General features: G+C 40.5%; 2 protein-coding genes across 5 annotated transcripts in view; both read right to left on the reverse strand.

Annotated features, from left to right (window-relative positions):
- Window positions 1-7,914, reverse strand: part of tmod1 (tropomodulin 1) — a 41,489-nt gene extending 33,575 nt beyond the window's left edge. The window contains exons 1-4 of one of the 4 annotated variants that reach the window (XR_013300884.1): window positions 6,661-6,887; window positions 4,877-4,950; window positions 4,649-4,783; window positions 1,166-1,322 (exon numbers count right to left, since the gene is read on the reverse strand). Coding sequence is in view for 3 of the 4 variants with exons in the window: in XM_077604581.1 (XP_077460707.1) it covers window positions 1,166-1,322; window positions 4,649-4,783; window positions 4,877-4,950; window positions 6,661-6,697 (403 nt within the window). In the remaining variant the exon portion in view is untranslated. Of the gene's footprint in view, window positions 1-1,165; window positions 1,323-4,648; window positions 4,784-4,876; window positions 4,951-6,660; window positions 6,889-7,503 lie in introns of those variants that run through there. The other 3 variants (XM_077604583.1, XM_077604581.1, XM_077604582.1) reach the window with 3 other exon arrangements.
- A 463-nt stretch (window positions 7,915-8,377) lies between these two features.
- Window positions 8,378-15,466, reverse strand: tdrd7a (tudor domain containing 7 a). The gene is made up of 19 exons (XM_077604449.1): window positions 15,251-15,466; window positions 14,591-14,795; window positions 13,509-13,659; window positions 13,297-13,387; window positions 13,098-13,178; window positions 12,986-13,020; window positions 12,696-12,736; window positions 12,250-12,411; window positions 11,989-12,105; window positions 11,695-11,901; window positions 10,981-11,165; window positions 10,656-10,845; window positions 10,475-10,586; window positions 10,120-10,331; window positions 9,737-9,871; window positions 9,511-9,594; window positions 9,198-9,332; window positions 8,863-8,973; window positions 8,378-8,750 (listed from the first exon to the last, which is right to left on the reverse strand). Exons 2-19 carry the CDS (start codon window positions 14,789-14,791, stop codon window positions 8,592-8,594), a joined length of 2,409 nt encoding a protein of 802 aa, XP_077460575.1. The 5' UTR covers window positions 14,792-14,795; window positions 15,251-15,466; the 3' UTR covers window positions 8,378-8,591.
- Between the last annotated feature and the right edge of the window lie 158 nt (window positions 15,467-15,624).

The raw sequence follows: 15,624 nt of genomic DNA on the forward strand, positions 1-15,624 counted from the left end.
GGGCGCCTTATAATCCAGTGTGCTTTATATATGGACCAATACTAAAATTGTTATCACGATAAAATAAAACAAATCAGTCGATAGGGTACACCATCCTCTACAGATCCCACAACTACGGCAAGCAGCCCCCGACTCTACCATTTTCCCCGTAGAAAAAGTACTGCGCAGTGACTGCTGGGATATGTAGGTCTTTTGTCAATACAGCCAATGGATTGTGGCCTGTATACATCGACATCAACACAGCTTTACGAAGCATGGAAAGCAGCATTGGAAAAGTTACGCTCGCTACTAGCTAGCTGCTATTTGCGAATGGATTGTGGCCGCCTGGAAGAACGTATAAAACTCAGCGTTTTCGATGACTTATTTAGACAATTGTTCAATTCGGACACAGAAAATGAGGACTTTGATGGATTTATGGGTGATGATGACGTGAGTGCATTGTAAAATGGCAAAATAAAGTACAACCGAACTCAGCTTTGCTTCCGTTGCCTTTTTAAAAATGTGTTTTTAGCGTGTGGGTGTAGCGTGTATGTTTAAGCTGGTGTATGTTTTGCCATGCCTGGCTGCGTCTATAAAAACGGTGCGTCCTTTGTGTGTGTAAAATACAGAAAGAGCACTTGTTAGACACAAAATACGATGCGCCGTATAGTCGTGAAAATACGGTATGCGAGTTGCATGATCAATTGCGTGCCTTTACTGCACTTTGCTCAATTTCCTATCCGCAATTTCATTCGTTCATTGGCCCCCTTTGCCTCAAAACAGTGCCTCCAATGGCAGCTGATGAGTTAATAAAGAACCTTAAAATTCCTCCAAACTAACGGGAAGAAGGAATACAAGAACCCTTTGCTGATGACTACACCATTTGAAGATTCGACCTAAGATTTGGATCCAAGACAGCCATAACATGACAAAACTGGAGTTGCGGAGTCTGGATAACAAGCTGCTGTGCAATGGTGGACAAAAATTGGTCCAACAATTCATAGGTCTGCACTTTCTTACTGGTGCAGGACCTCAGGATAAGCGTGACCTTCTAGAGTTTCATGTGTAGCACCCCCAGCGATGCATCACCTTTCTAATCACGGCCACTTGGCGAAGGCCGGCTTTTGATTTTGAGAGAAAGCCAGAGAGCTTCCAGTTAACTCAGACGGGAGGATAGTTTTTATACCTCTCTTTTCCCCAGTGAAGGGCACCAGGTCTTCTCTGTCTGGATGTTCTTTGGCTTGTTTCTCCAGGTGGGCCAGCAGGTCGTCTCTCTGGAACGTTCCGGTGGGCGCTTTCTTGGTCTGGTCTTTCTGCCGCATCCCCGCAGGCAATAGTGCATTCTAGTCAAGAACAGCAATGTACAGTAGAACATCAACAACACGGACACACTACATTGGGACGGACACAAGGCTATGGACGTCCAATCCATTTCAACGGTCAGGAATCCGTGCCATTGACTGCTAGCGACGTTCAACGTCTGGTGATTTTAGTCTGCTTGCTCACGCACAACTGCAGCTTGAGAAATTTCCCACAGCTTTGTTGCTCACCGGGCTATTTTTAACCAATAGGCCTCTTTGAAATCGAGCTCTTTCAAACCCCGCTTATATCTTATCTTTGTTCTCGGCACTCGATAGACTCACTCTCCTTTCATGACACCTTCATTTTTGTTAATCTGCTTTCAGCCTCGCTCTGTACTTATTCAAAAACCCTTAGTTGGCAACCTTAAAATTCCCCCAAACCAACAGAAAGTCACCCAAAAATTGCCCAAAAAAGCAGAAAGTGACCAACAGACAAGAAGAACCCAGGAAATCCCCCCCAAAATGGACAGAAAGTGACCTGTACGTACCCCAAAATGATAAAAAAATGGACACAAAATCGACGCAGTCTAATTCACTTAAACTGGCTGAGGATGCTCATTTGAATGAATTCAATGAACAAACATTTTGGGCCAAAAATAAACTGGTCCGGCCCACATGAGATCTAGTTGCCATGACTTTGGTCCCCCGTAACCAACTGAGTTTGACACCCCTGATGTACAAAACAGCTATTTTGGGTCTTTGCACATAGTCCCACAGCACACAGCAGGATTTTTAGAAGAAAAAAATAGCTGAAGCGTGTAGCATACTGACTCTGGGACTTCTCACATCACAGTTACATCACAGACAAATGGCCTCTTCCATTCAGCCCCACTGTTATTTTTAACAGTGTGAGACTCGGGTGTCCTCTCTTTTCTTTCGGACCGCCACTTCCTTCTCTGCTTTCACTTAATTATGGCAACTCGCACAGCAGCCGGCGCGTTGGGAGAGACGGCGAGGTTTGTGGCATCCACTTGCGCTTCTCAACTGACACCAAAACATGACAACAAATCATGTGCAAAGCTTGGGAGTTGGCATCAAAAATTCCCACTGACATATTCTGATATCTTGTTAAGTCACCGCGAATTGCATCTGTACTTGCATTCATACGAGGCACGTATATTTCAATATATAATTTTCATATACGTGAATATCGTGACCGGACGTTTGGTCGCCCGGACGTTTGGTCGCCCGGACGTTTGGTCGCCCGGACGTTTGGTCGCCCGGACGTTTGGTCGCCCGGACGTTTGGTCGCCCGGACGTTTGGTCGCCCGGACGTTTGGTCGCCCGGACGTTTGGTCGCCCGGACGTTTGGTCGCCCGGACGTTTGGTCGCCCGGACGTTTGGTCGCCCGGACGTTTGGTCGCCCGGACGTTTGGTCGCCCGGACGTTTGGTCGCCCGGACGTTTGGTCGCCCGGACGTTTGGTCGCCCGGACGTTTGGTCGCCCGGACGTTTGGTCGCCCGGACGTTTGGTCGCCCGGACGTTTGGTCGCCCGGACGTTTGGTCGCCCGGACGTTTGGTCGCCCAGACGTTTGGTCGCCCAGACGTTTGGTCGCCCAGACGTTTGGTCGCCCAGACGTTTGGTCGCCCAGACGTTGTGAGTGTATAAGAGTTTGTATGTACATGCGTTGTCCCTTTAAGAAGCTACGTCAGTCAGGGTCTTAACAAGCTCTCCAACAAAAAACAATAAAAGTCCGGGAAATTTGCAGCTTTTCTTTAGCCTATTAATTAATAGGGCATTAAGTATGACTAAATAATAATTCACAGTTTGTATTTATGGAATTTGAGCAACAATTTTAAATGGTAATTATCAATAACCTTCCGGGCGACCAAACGTCCGGCAACCAAAAGTCCGGCGACCAAACGTCCTAGTACCCGTGAATATGGAGGTCCGAAGAGTTTTAAAATTTGATAGATAAAGGTTGTCAGCAAATCTCATAAGAGGTCACCTGAGGTTCAGGATTTAAGATTAGTCACTTTTCCTTAAGAGATAATCAATGACGAAAACACATTGGCTGAACTCTAAAAAAAAAACATTTGTCACTGTATTCCCGGAATAGAGGTAAGCAAGCCTTACGGGAAGGCTACAATGTTTTTTTAAGGTTAAATGGGCACTTTACTGTTCTGTAATTGGTGACGTTTATAAACGGGCGCAAACTAGGCACACACACACACACTCTGACTCGCCATACTTGCGTCATAAGGTCCCTCCGGATAAATCTTTATGACACACACACACACACAAAAGCGAGAGGCTTTAAGATGCCAAACGATAGCCTTACAGTCATCCGCCTCGATTTCCCTTTTGGCATTGGGAAGACAATCACAGCTGCTGTCATCACTTAAACTGGTGATACATTAGCAAGGCTAAGGAGATGATGCATCAGGAGGACTACATTAAAGCCATTAAAGATGGTAACTCGGACAGATGTAGCTTTTCCGGTAAAATCTCTGCGCAAAAACAACCAAAAGAGTTCCCATGTGCAGCACAAATCAAAAGGGAAAATAGTATGTATTAAGCCACAGGTGTCAAAGTGCTGGCCCGGGGGCCAAATCTGGCCCGCCGCCTCATTTTGTGTGGCCCGAGTAAGTAAATCATGAGTGCCAACTTTCTGTTTTAGGATCAAATTCAAATGAAGATCATAGATGTATAATATATTTCCTGATTTTCCCCTTTTTAAATCAATAATTTCAATTTTTTATCCATTTTTTTCTTTTGGTGTTTTTAGGTCAAAAAGCATTTTGTAAAATCTAAATATAAATATATAAAAATATTTTCGGTTTTCCACATATTTAATATAATTTAAAAAAAAATGTTTCCATTTGAAATGAAAAACAAATGATTATTAGATGTTTTCCCTTACTAAGAAAAAAAGTTCAAATAAACAGTTCTATATCTATAAAAAACTGAATATTTAGGGCTTTTGATCCAGTTCTTATAATCCAATTAAAAAAAAAATCTAAATATTACATCTAAAATGGTCTGGCCCAAATGAAATTGAGTTGAACCAACCCGAGTTTGACACCCTTGTATTAAGCCATTAAAAATAATAAGGCATGCAAAGACATTTTTCATTTGCTTGGATGGGCGTGTGGGTATGTTTGGCAGCACGCATGTAAACACACAACTTAACCTACAATTCAATCACATTTAGTCCACAACTCACTAACAAGATAACTTATGGTCCAAAGACAGCAAGCGACATCATAATAAACGCCAAGAGCCATCACAATAACAGAATTAGAGCCTGTTTGACTCCATAATTCTCGAGTGACACGAGTAACGCGCAGGGAAAATGTAAACTTACGTCTGGGTCCAGCTCCTCCAGTTCATCTTCTAACCGCTGCAGCTCTTCCTCAGAGAGCTTCATGAGCAGCTCGTCCTCGTCGATGTCCTTGTACTTGTCCATCTCCTTCCTCAACACCGACATGATGCCAAAGGCCTGCAATAACAAATACTCAACGTTGTTTCAAATTGGATTTTATGGATGGAAAAAAAAATGCAAAGTAGGAAAGGCGCGAAAAGTCCATCTTACCTTAGCAAAAGTCTTCGAATGAGAAATGCAATATGTCAGATGAGCAATTCCACATGCGTTATGAAGGATAATATCTATGAATGGAAACATAAAATTGGACGTTTATTGCCAAGCAGTAGACAAATTGTAGGTGAAATAAAAAAATGGAATTAATACTATTTTCAATAAATCTACCAATTATCGGTCTGGTCGTCGAATATTTGGACAATTGACGTGTAAATTGGTATCAGCCTTTTTTTTGTTTAATCCAACCAGCCGATATTGGTGGTTATGTAACATACATCAGCATAAATAGTAATAATCCTCAATATATTTCCTAACAAGCCCTGCGATTGGTTGGCCACTGATTTAGGGTGTCCTCCGCCTGAGGCCCTTACTTGGCTAGGCTACAGCACCCCCCTTGTGAGGAAAGCGCTTCAGAAAATGAATGAATTTCATAACAAATATATGGATAGAATAGATTGTAATTTCTTTAGTATACCAACATATAGATTTGTTGGATTTATAGAATTTTTGACACCGATTTTTACACTTTTAGTGCAAATGAATATCGTTATCGGCGTCCTTTAACTACTAATAATTGTTATCGGTCCTCAAAAACCCCTATTGGTCAACCTCCACTATATTTTAATGACCCAGAAGGAAGATCATGCTATAAAAGAGGGGAAGGTTGGTTTGTTCTGCATTGTCTCAAAGCCATCTGGGACCAGACAGGTTTTCAAAAGCACTTGAAGTGGGCTGTGATCCAAATAATGCTTTAGAAGAAGCTGACCTGCTCTGTGGATAGCAAACAGAACTGGGCCTGTATTTACGTTGCTTTCCAAAAGCACTGAGCAAACATCTGAAATGGCCAAAAAGTTGTAAAAGGACTTCTGCGTTGATGAGAACAACAAACGCTCACAAGCATAACAGTGTAAACGTGTATTCAACCTTGTTGCACAATGGAGAATGTTCTATTTTCAAAATAAACCCAAATGTTTATCAACTATGCCTGTAAATATCTCATAAGGCTAGCACAAAATCTTTTCGCAGCTAATAAATCACTGGATAAAAACAGAGCGGGTAGCAGGACTTATTGTTTAACTGTTGCGCTGACTAATCCTGCTCAGTGTCTTCAGACAGATAAAGTGCATGATGTCATTTCAAAACATGAGCCTTGCGTATGTGTGCTTACTGGACATGCAAGGCCATAGACATGTTGGGCTTTTTAGTTTTGTATTATTCACTGCCATAATATAAGCCTACTTAAAAAAAATGAGGATGTTGCAATTCAGGTCCAGTTGTATCACGGCATTTTTCGGACAATATGTTGCACCAGTCGAACAATAACAATAAAATGGAAAAAAATATGTATAAGTCGCACTGGAGTTTAACACATTTTGAAAAAGGCCATTTTTTATATGATCAGAAACCAAGTAACAATATCAAAACAGAGAACAACAGGGTAAATAGGCACCTGTTTTTCCAGATAATTATTGCCTGGCTGTTATATTTCCTTAATTCCACCAAATGACAGTCACTATCATCTCCAAATTAATCCATATTGTTCCAGCTTTTGAACAATTAATTGTATTTTTAGGCCATTTTAGAATTAGTGAAATTAAATCAGCAAACAGTGGACAAACTCAGAATATCCCAGCTCTTTATTCAGGAATAAATTCAAGCTATATACTCTAATGACAAGTTGATTATAATGGTCACCACATCAGGCAAATCTAAAACATGGGCCATGTCAAAAAATGTAAACCTCCCATGATTAATTCCAATTTTGGTGTTCAACTTACACAGCATCAGGCATTTTCCGCTGGTGGTACAATGCATATAGTAGCAGTATCATCATAGAACAAGGGTAGGCAAACTATTCCGGAAAGGGCCGCAGTGGGTGTGGGTTTTCATTCCAACCTATAAGGGGAAACCTTTCCACTAATCTGTTATCTCAGAAGTGCAATCACTAGATTGCCGTCAGGTGCTTCTTGTTTCAGCAGAAACCTCATTGCTTAAACTTTTTGTGTTAGATCGGTTGGAACAAAAACCTGGACCCACAGCGACCCTCTCGGACCGGTTTGCCCACCTCTGTCATAGAATAATAAGAGAAATTTGCATGTATTTCCCATTGGAAATCATGGTAAAAGCTAGATGAACCAGAACAGGGCAGAACAGTATGACCTTGCATGTTGCAAAGGTCATTCATCTCCAGTATGTAGGTCACAGAACAATTGATGGCCAACATTGCTGCAGACATCTGTTGCATTTCAAAGCATAGTTTGACAGATCCCCAAAATGTATCATTAATGGTCTACCTCACATATGCAAAATTTAATATTTAACACTACTGACACAATTAGATGAGGACAACACCAGAATGGCTTTTTGTTTTGTTTGGCTACAAGACAATAAATATATTGCTAGAGTCGAGAAAACTTTTACTCTCCTTAAAATATATATACATCCATTGAGTATATACTAACATTTAACAGATCCCCCCCAAAAAAGGAAACGCTCCTCTCAAATAAAACCAATGACCGTATTGTGCAAATTTAGTATAATCACTCGCTCATACAAATCTCGGTCATTTTTATCAATCTTCACAACAGGCAAGATTATTACATTTGCATGTATTTACGTACCTCCAGCAGCGCTATTTATAGCCGGACTGTCCGGCTGGGTGACAGCAGCCCCGAATACTTTGCCCAGATATGGTTCCCTGAGAGCGGCGTGGACAGGCGTTGCGAGGTTGCCCTTCAGCGGCTACGCGAAACGGGGAAGGAATACAAGCCCCTTCGACACAAAAAGTGATCCATGACCCCCCACCGGCGCTTCAACTTGGGGAATTGGTGCAGAAAGCAGCAGGCACAGCAAGTTGCCTCCTGCAATTGCAGCTTTCCGTTAGCGCTTTGAGGCTCAGTCATCTCCCGCAAAGGGCAAAGCATGGAGGACCTCCCCCCAAATGAAGCCACCCCCTCCGGGCAGGCTTCACTGTCACTCCGGCACCCTTGAGGGCTCCCACTTATATCATTTAGGGGCACTTTGATTGAAAATAAATCACTTTAATCTGTTATTTTCTATCTCCCACTTTGAACCCTGCGACTAATAGTTTGCCTCGTAGTATTTTTTTAAATAAACTAACATGTTGCATGTGCTTACCTATGGTTTATATAGTTCAGTGTGACCTATATATGAAATCATCATTAATATCTGATGCCCCTTATGAATTCAATCTAAATCAAACTCAAAATGTTGCGTCCAAAAATGATAGTAACTGCAGATAGAACACTGCAGAGTGGTATAAATGAAAAGCAAACAGTACAAATTTTGAATTTTCTAACCCTGTGAAGACTATGACATTTTAACCAGTGGCGGTCCGTGCATTTTCTCGTAGCGCCTTCAACAAATCAATCCAACCCTCAAAAACTATTTTATGGCTATAAAACCTCAACTGCAGCTACAGCTGCGACACATAAAAAAATAATCAATAAATCAATGCACAAAAATGGGGTAACATCCACTTCCTAGCAGCATTTATTGATTAAATACAAATACTGGAGTTTTCAGACATTACAACCGGGCCAGGGAGGTGATTTCCCGGAGCTCTGTATAGATAAATTTCTGGTCCGTCTCCTCCGATGCTGAATACGCTCCATTGTTAGCCAAGATAGGACATAGTTTTAGCCGTTGGAGTCAGATGCTAAAACTTAACGTCTAACACCTGGGACAATCAAATATTCCAATAAGGCGTGCGGCTTTTTGCCGGGTTCAGTTTCTGCCACACTTCTGGGTTGCTTAGCTTTTGGTTGATGCTCTGGTGTAAATGCCCAGCTTCAAACAGGTACATGTGCACCAATCTCCCCATTTTCTGTTCCTCTAACTTTACAATCTAAATAGGAAAAGCAGTTCAAAGAACATAGTTATTTACCCCTTGGCCAAAAACAACAGTTTGGAACTTCAACCACACTTTGAGACATTAAAGAAGCTACCGAGTACGTTACCTTCATTTTACAATAATCAACTCCCAGGACAGCATTTTTCACCCTGAAGAAAATATCTGGGCTCCACTCTCCCCCTGGGACGTCCACATCCGTCAGACAACATCTGATTGCCTATACAGCACATATACCATATATTTTAATTCATTTTTTTTCTCCCCACAAGAGCATCAATAAAAAATACAATGCCAAGCAGCTTTCGTTTCTTCATCAGTTTCTCATAGATACAGCATTATTGTTTTCATTCAATTTGAATAATTTGTGAGCATCAGCTGCTTTGAACAAAATCTCACCGGAGAGGATTTCTTTTTTTTTTTTTTTACTGAAGGGAGCCAAACCTGTGACGGTATAATGGTCAAGTCTTGGATGAAAAGAAGTGGCATCTCTCGAAGTTCAGTGACCTCAACTGTTGCTTGTACACCCAAGTCAATTAAAAGGACCTCAATGACTTGATTGCCATGATGGTGGGTTATCTGAAAAAAAAAAAAAAAAACCCATAAAATCTAAATGACTACATTCCCCAAAAACACTGTGAAAACAACAAGCACACATTAAATTGACAACAAGCATTTTGGGCAATCAAATAAACAATAAAACTGATCAACCACCAGGCCTTTATTTACAATAGGAAGACCCTAATGCCAAGCATACCTCAGCTCTGCACCATTTGTCTTTGTAGCAGGTCAGACACATCTTGCCGTGGAAAGGTTTAGAAACCAAGAAATCAGAGGTCACCTGATAATAAAAAAAATTATATCACTCTATAACAAGGCACAAGAGCAGGTATAACAAAATAGGAAAGGCTTCAAATGAGTTTTGAAGCTACGATAGCTGTTGCTGAATAACCGCACTGCGTGCAACACGGTTTCTGGCTTACGTGGGTGATGAAAAAGGATTTGGTTTCTTCCAACACTTTGGCCAGTCTTGCATTTCCCCTGGAAGGCAGCTGGCAAAAGATAATGCCATCTGCACAAACATTTGTGACACGGACACCCTGGTAGGTAGAATTGACCTAAAGCCAGAGGCAAATAAGAAATCACACAACTCAGTGACCATTACCGGCGAGCTTTGAGTACGAAGGAAACTTGCCCACTACATTCTTGACTGTATTAAACTGACACCCTAAAAGAAGCTACAACAGTCAACCTAGCTGATTTAGTAGTTGGCTTTTTGGACATACACTCGTTTAGAAATATAACACAAGATTACATTCTCACAGTGAACGTCTATCAATGTACCACTAAATGTTATGAGACTCACAGTTAGGGGGTTGTTCATAGTTTGGTCCTGGAGTTCCTTTAGGCAGACAGAGTTTATGTTGATGTCATCATCTTGTGAGGTATCATAGAGCAATGCCTCGGGCAAGTCATGGGGGGGAGAAGGACCCAACAATTCCATCAGCCGAATCCTTCCCACTGCCAACTTCGTCAAGGTGGACAGCACAGACGGATGGGAACTGAATGCCTCTAAACCTAAAGACCAGAATAAAAATGGCAGTGAAGTAGTATATTAAGGACAAATACAGGACTTTTTTTTGTTACATTCTGACCAAATCAATTATCATGCGATCATGGTGAGCACTATAATAAAAAAGTTGCTTAGTTAGCCCAGATACCTGCCAGCTTAAGATTGGTAGCTTGAAAGGGCAGCGAGAGGAAGTTAGGGTGCAACTCCAGTAGACTTTCTCTAGAGGTCTCCACAGTAAAGCCGTGGTCCACGTAATAAACCTGATTGGGAACAAAGTTTCTTCTTTGAAATGACTTTAAAGTAATTATTCAATCGCCCAAACACGTTACCTTGATGTTGTTGCTGGTCACCTTGGTGACTTGACCTCTAGTGAATTCTTTACCATTGTCCTCCATGACTGCTACCAACATCCCCACCACAAGAGTAGGAAGAGGCTTGAGGTTGGAGTTTTCTTTATAAAAGGATAGCATTGCATCTTCCATTTCCTCCTGGGCATTGGAATAATCTTTGCCAACATACCTGTACAAGATACACACTATATTTTAGAGTATTAAAAAAAATACAGGATTACCAAAATACCACACAACCAATTCAACAATTTTTGTCTTTTTTTAATAAAACAACATCAATATTTGTATTTGTTTAGATACATACCTTACGGTAACGGCATTACTGCTCTTGGCGTTGATAATCAGCACGGTGGAATACTGAGCGGACGGATGAACGAGACAGGCAGGAACTACGCGTCCAATCACCTCCAGACCAGATGGAAGACGGTACCCTCTGCTTTTCTGCTGATTAGTTTCTTTCCTCTTTGCAATGGATGCATACAAAATGGCCTGAAGGTAACAACAAGTGCACAGATCAGAGAGCTCTCCAAACATCATCCCAGTTTAAAAGAAAGCCTTAGCGCACATGTCAAAGTGGCGGCCCGGGGGCCAAATCTGGCCCGCCGCATCATTTTGTGTGGCCCGAGAAAGTAAATCATGAGTGCCGACTTTCTGTTTTAGGATCAAATTAAAATGAAGAGTATAGATGTATATTACATTTCCTGATTTTCCCCCTTTTAAATCAATAATTGTCATTTTTTTAACCATTTTTTCTGTGTTTTTAGTTCAAAAATCATTTTGTAAAATCTAAAAATATATTTAAAAAAAGCTAAAATAAACATTGTTTTAGATCTATTAAAAACTGAATATTCAGGGCTTGTAATCCAGTTCTTTTAATCCATTTATAAAAAGTCTATCTAAGTTTATCTAAAATGGTCCGGCCCACATGAAATCGAGTTGACGTTAGCACGGCCCGCGAACCAACCCGAGTCTGACACCCCTGCCTTAGCGAGACTATGTTCCTGGTGTTCAAAGTCACCTTCTTGCTGTCGGTTGGAACCGGGTACTCCACCGTACACAGGTCAGGAAGAAGAGACAGTTTATCCATCAAATGCTCTGGGAACGGGACCTTGTAGGTGTCCATGAAAAGTTTGGGCAAGGCATGAGCCCACAGTCCACTGCTGTACTTTGAGAGAAGATCCTTTATTTTATGACACAGGTCTTCTGGCACTACAGCAGAGTGGGACTTAAAGGGGAGGACAATTGGGAAATAAAAAAGTAGTTCGGAATAGGTTCATCCAGAAGGAATGGATTTCGCCGGTGAGGAATTTACCTTCGAAGTAGGGCTTGAGTTTACGGGGGATTTTGTGGGGCTGCAACTCGATGTAGTCAACGAAGGCAGCGGAGGATAAACCAAGCGGTCGTTTGTGCTACTAGATGATTTCTCCACCTGTAAATAGCAAAGGAGCAAACCACAGAGTACAAAATAGGCTCTATATAATATAAATAAATAATGACGTTCTAAAATCAGGTCACAAAGACAACAAGATCTCGAAATCTACCTTTAGAACTAAAAGACATTCTTGCCACTCACCAAACAAATGTGTGTCCACTTTTCCATTTCTTTGAGCACCTGAGGATGGAGCTGCTCTTTGAACATGTCACTGAAGACGATTGGCAGTTTAGACATCCACAGCCCAGAGCAGTACTTTTGCAGGAGCAGGGTTAGTTTTTCTTGAACCACAATCTTGTCATACTGTGTGAAGGAAATTCCAGTTACTGGCAACCAACAAGTGAGACGTCAAAGAAATTCCTACCGTCAAAAATGATGTTGGATCTCAAGATATGCATACCTTTAGTGTTCAAATTCTTATTACAGGTCATGTATAATGTACTGCTATTGAGTCCTGTATGTATGATTAAAAATTCTCTAATCAGTTGTGATTTTATAAGTTACCTTTTTTTTCTTGAAGTCCAGGTGGTGATGTAAATAAAAAAGTAAGAGAAATATATAATGGAAGCTCAGAGTATTTACTGTACCTCTAAAAAGTTGGAATTCGGGGCTTTCTCAGGTGGGTTTTCTGTGAAAGGTGAATACATTTTTTAATGACAGTTAACAGAACATTAGTTTTTGACCGCTTTTCTGACCCCCCCAAAAACATTTAGTATGAAGAATAGACTCCTCTCTGAACTGAGAAACATTCCAGTACATTTTTTTTGTGCGGAATTATTATGTTCAATAAACATTTGACATGTTTTCAATATTTGAACAATTTTTACCACCATTTTTGAACAGAATGGGTGAGTATGTGTGTGGTGCTCATACTAACCCTTTGATTTCTCTGGCATTTCTACACTCTTAGTCCTGCAAAAATAAACATATTTAATATGCTTATAAGAGAACAGGCCAATAAGGTAGTGTGGAACTTTTTTTAAAATCACCTTTCAAAAGATAATTTCACAGCTGCTTGAAGGACAGGCTGTCTATGTTCGATGGGTGGGATACAGCCCTGCCCCGCTTGCCTAAGAATTAGAGAAAATATTTGTTTATGCGGCAGAAAATAACTTTCGTCCAACCATTTAATTCTGGGGGTTGAGTTACCCAAATCAACCATTAGAAAAGAATTCTGATTGGATGTACCTGAAATCTCCAGAGGCACTATAAGCCTTGTAGCCACCGTGGGATTGAAAGTCTTTTCCAGGCCTGGAAAAGCCACCACGTGAAGGCCTTCCTAAATGCCGACAAAGAGATATTTTGATCAAAAAATAAACAACAATTTATACCAGGTCTGCAATTATTTTGTAGAAAATCTCTCATTCTGGATTTTTAACAAATATCCATGGGTGTCCTACCATATGTATGCATGTGAGAAGGGTTGGAAGCTTTGGGTCTCATCTTGCAGCTAACGGTTTGTGAGCATCCTGATTTCTTGGAGCTCTTCTGTCGCGCCACCAGCTGGGCGATGTGTGCCGTCTCACTGCATACGGCAGCGAAGCATCTCAACTAGAAACGGAATTCAGTTTTATCTTTTGTGGAACATACCTTTCCAAAGCAGACATCTACTGGTTTTTGAGTCTTAAGAGTGTGAATGTGTTACTCTTTGCTTGATTTTTATTGATATACTTCAAATTAACAGTTTAGAAATGATATTTTTCACATCAACCATCTGATAAGCAAGGCTTTTCACTCTATGCTGCAAATGAGTTAATTCAGTTGTTTTGCAATATGTTATTCGCGTGCGGTCTTTTGGTCGGCGGTCTTTTGGTCGGCGGTCTTTTGGTCGCCCCGACCGCGACAACGGGCGACCAAAAGACCGGCGACCAAACAAGGTAAAACAACATGGTCTACGCATCAATAAAAGCCAACGATGGCCATGAGCAGTTTCACTGAGCCGACGTGTGAGTGTATAAGAGTTTGTATGTATATGAATTGTCCCCTTAGGAAGGTGCGTCCGTCAGGGTCTTAGCAAGTTCTCCAACCCAAAACAATAAAAGTCCGGGAAATTTTGAGCTTTTCTTTAGCCTTATAATTAATAGGGCATTAAGTATGACTAAATAATAATTCGCAGTTTGTATTTAGGGAATTTGAGCAACGATTTAAATGGTAATTATCACTTACCTTCCGGGCGACCAAAAGACCGGCGACCAATCGACCGTGTACCATATTATTTCATATGGTTCAATGGCATAATGCATTACATTATCGTCACAAATGTCAATCCCTGTCTGCAGGATATGAGTGACTGATGTATTTTAAAGAAATAAGAGACCTTTGGTCACAAATATTTGACAATTAAAAAAACAAAAAAATCCATAATGATTGATTTGAGCTGTCAATAAACATCTGTATTCTTTGGGATATGATGTCACCATTTTAATCCCAACACAAATCAACCAGAATATACTTTCATGAAACAAATAAAATAAAATCTTACATCTCCATTCTTGTAGTCCAGCCGCACCACAGAGGGTATGCTTCGGAGAAAGTCTTCCATATTTTTGAAACCCAGTTTATGGAGAGGAATATCCTCTCCACAAAGTGAGCTGTACTCAAACTGCAATTTAGTGAGTGCTACACCTTCCTTGCTGGATTGAAGTACAGATCTCAAATTTTTCTTGATTAACTCGTCAGACATTCTGCTGTGGATGCAACAAAGTAGAAAATTAGATCAGCAACTCACAAACGATGCTTTGATGGGGTTAAAATAGAAATAAAATGAACAAACGGCCAAATAAATAACCTCAAATGACCGTGAATATAGATAGACATGGCTTAATCCCTTTGTCACAAACTTCGATTATATTTATACCTATCTTGGAGAAGACATTTCACCATTTTTTTTAAATATGCAGGTAAAAGGCCTTTAAGATCACAAAAAATACTGTTTAAATAGAATCGACAACGCGTCTTTCAATAATACTTGAACCAAAATGTCGGACAGAAAGGGTCAGTTGACAATTCAGTTTCCCGTGTAGGTAATCAAATAATGGGGAAAAAAGTTATTTTGTCATAACGTCACGAAGTTTACTGTAACTTCTTTGCATCCGGCGTCAATCTAAACCATTAAAAATACATTTATTTTTGCCAAATATACCTGTCGCTGTATAGTATTCTTGCCTCCACGCCGAAATCACAAGCTGACGGAAAAAAAAAGGTAAATAAATATTTAAATGACAACAACCTGCCCGGAAGTTCTAGAAGATTCGCAAACTATTATCAAGATATAGTAAAAAGAATATAAATGTTGATAAGGGTAACTCAACCCACAAGCCCTTCAACATTAATAATAAATAGTTCAATAAACGTTTGGCAAAAATATTCAGGTAAATAAAAATAAATTTAAGTGTTAACCCATTCCTAGTCATAATGGCTTACTAATTAACTAAAGAACACAAAATAATGACATCTATAAGGACCACTATTAAATAAACTATAGATAAAATAACATTTTGATAGTTTTTCTCACTA

This window comes from Stigmatopora argus, chromosome 7 (assembly GCF_051989625.1).
Source record: "Stigmatopora argus isolate UIUO_Sarg chromosome 7, RoL_Sarg_1.0, whole genome shotgun sequence".
Taxonomy (NCBI): Eukaryota; Metazoa; Chordata; class Actinopteri; order Syngnathiformes; family Syngnathidae; genus Stigmatopora; species Stigmatopora argus.

Coding starts and splice junctions, on each gene's coding strand:
- tdrd7a (XM_077604449.1), bottom strand. CDS start 14,791: ATGTCTGACGAGTTAATCAAGAAAAATTTGAGATCTGTACTTCAATCC. Junction 13,660..14,590: donor TGGACTACAAGAATGGAGAT/GTAAGATTTTAT, acceptor TTCCGTTTCTAG/TTGAGATGCTTCGCTGCCGT. Junction 10,587..10,655: donor TGACCAGCAACAACATCAAG/GTAACGTGTTTG, acceptor GTTCCCAATCAG/GTTTATTACGTGGACCACGG.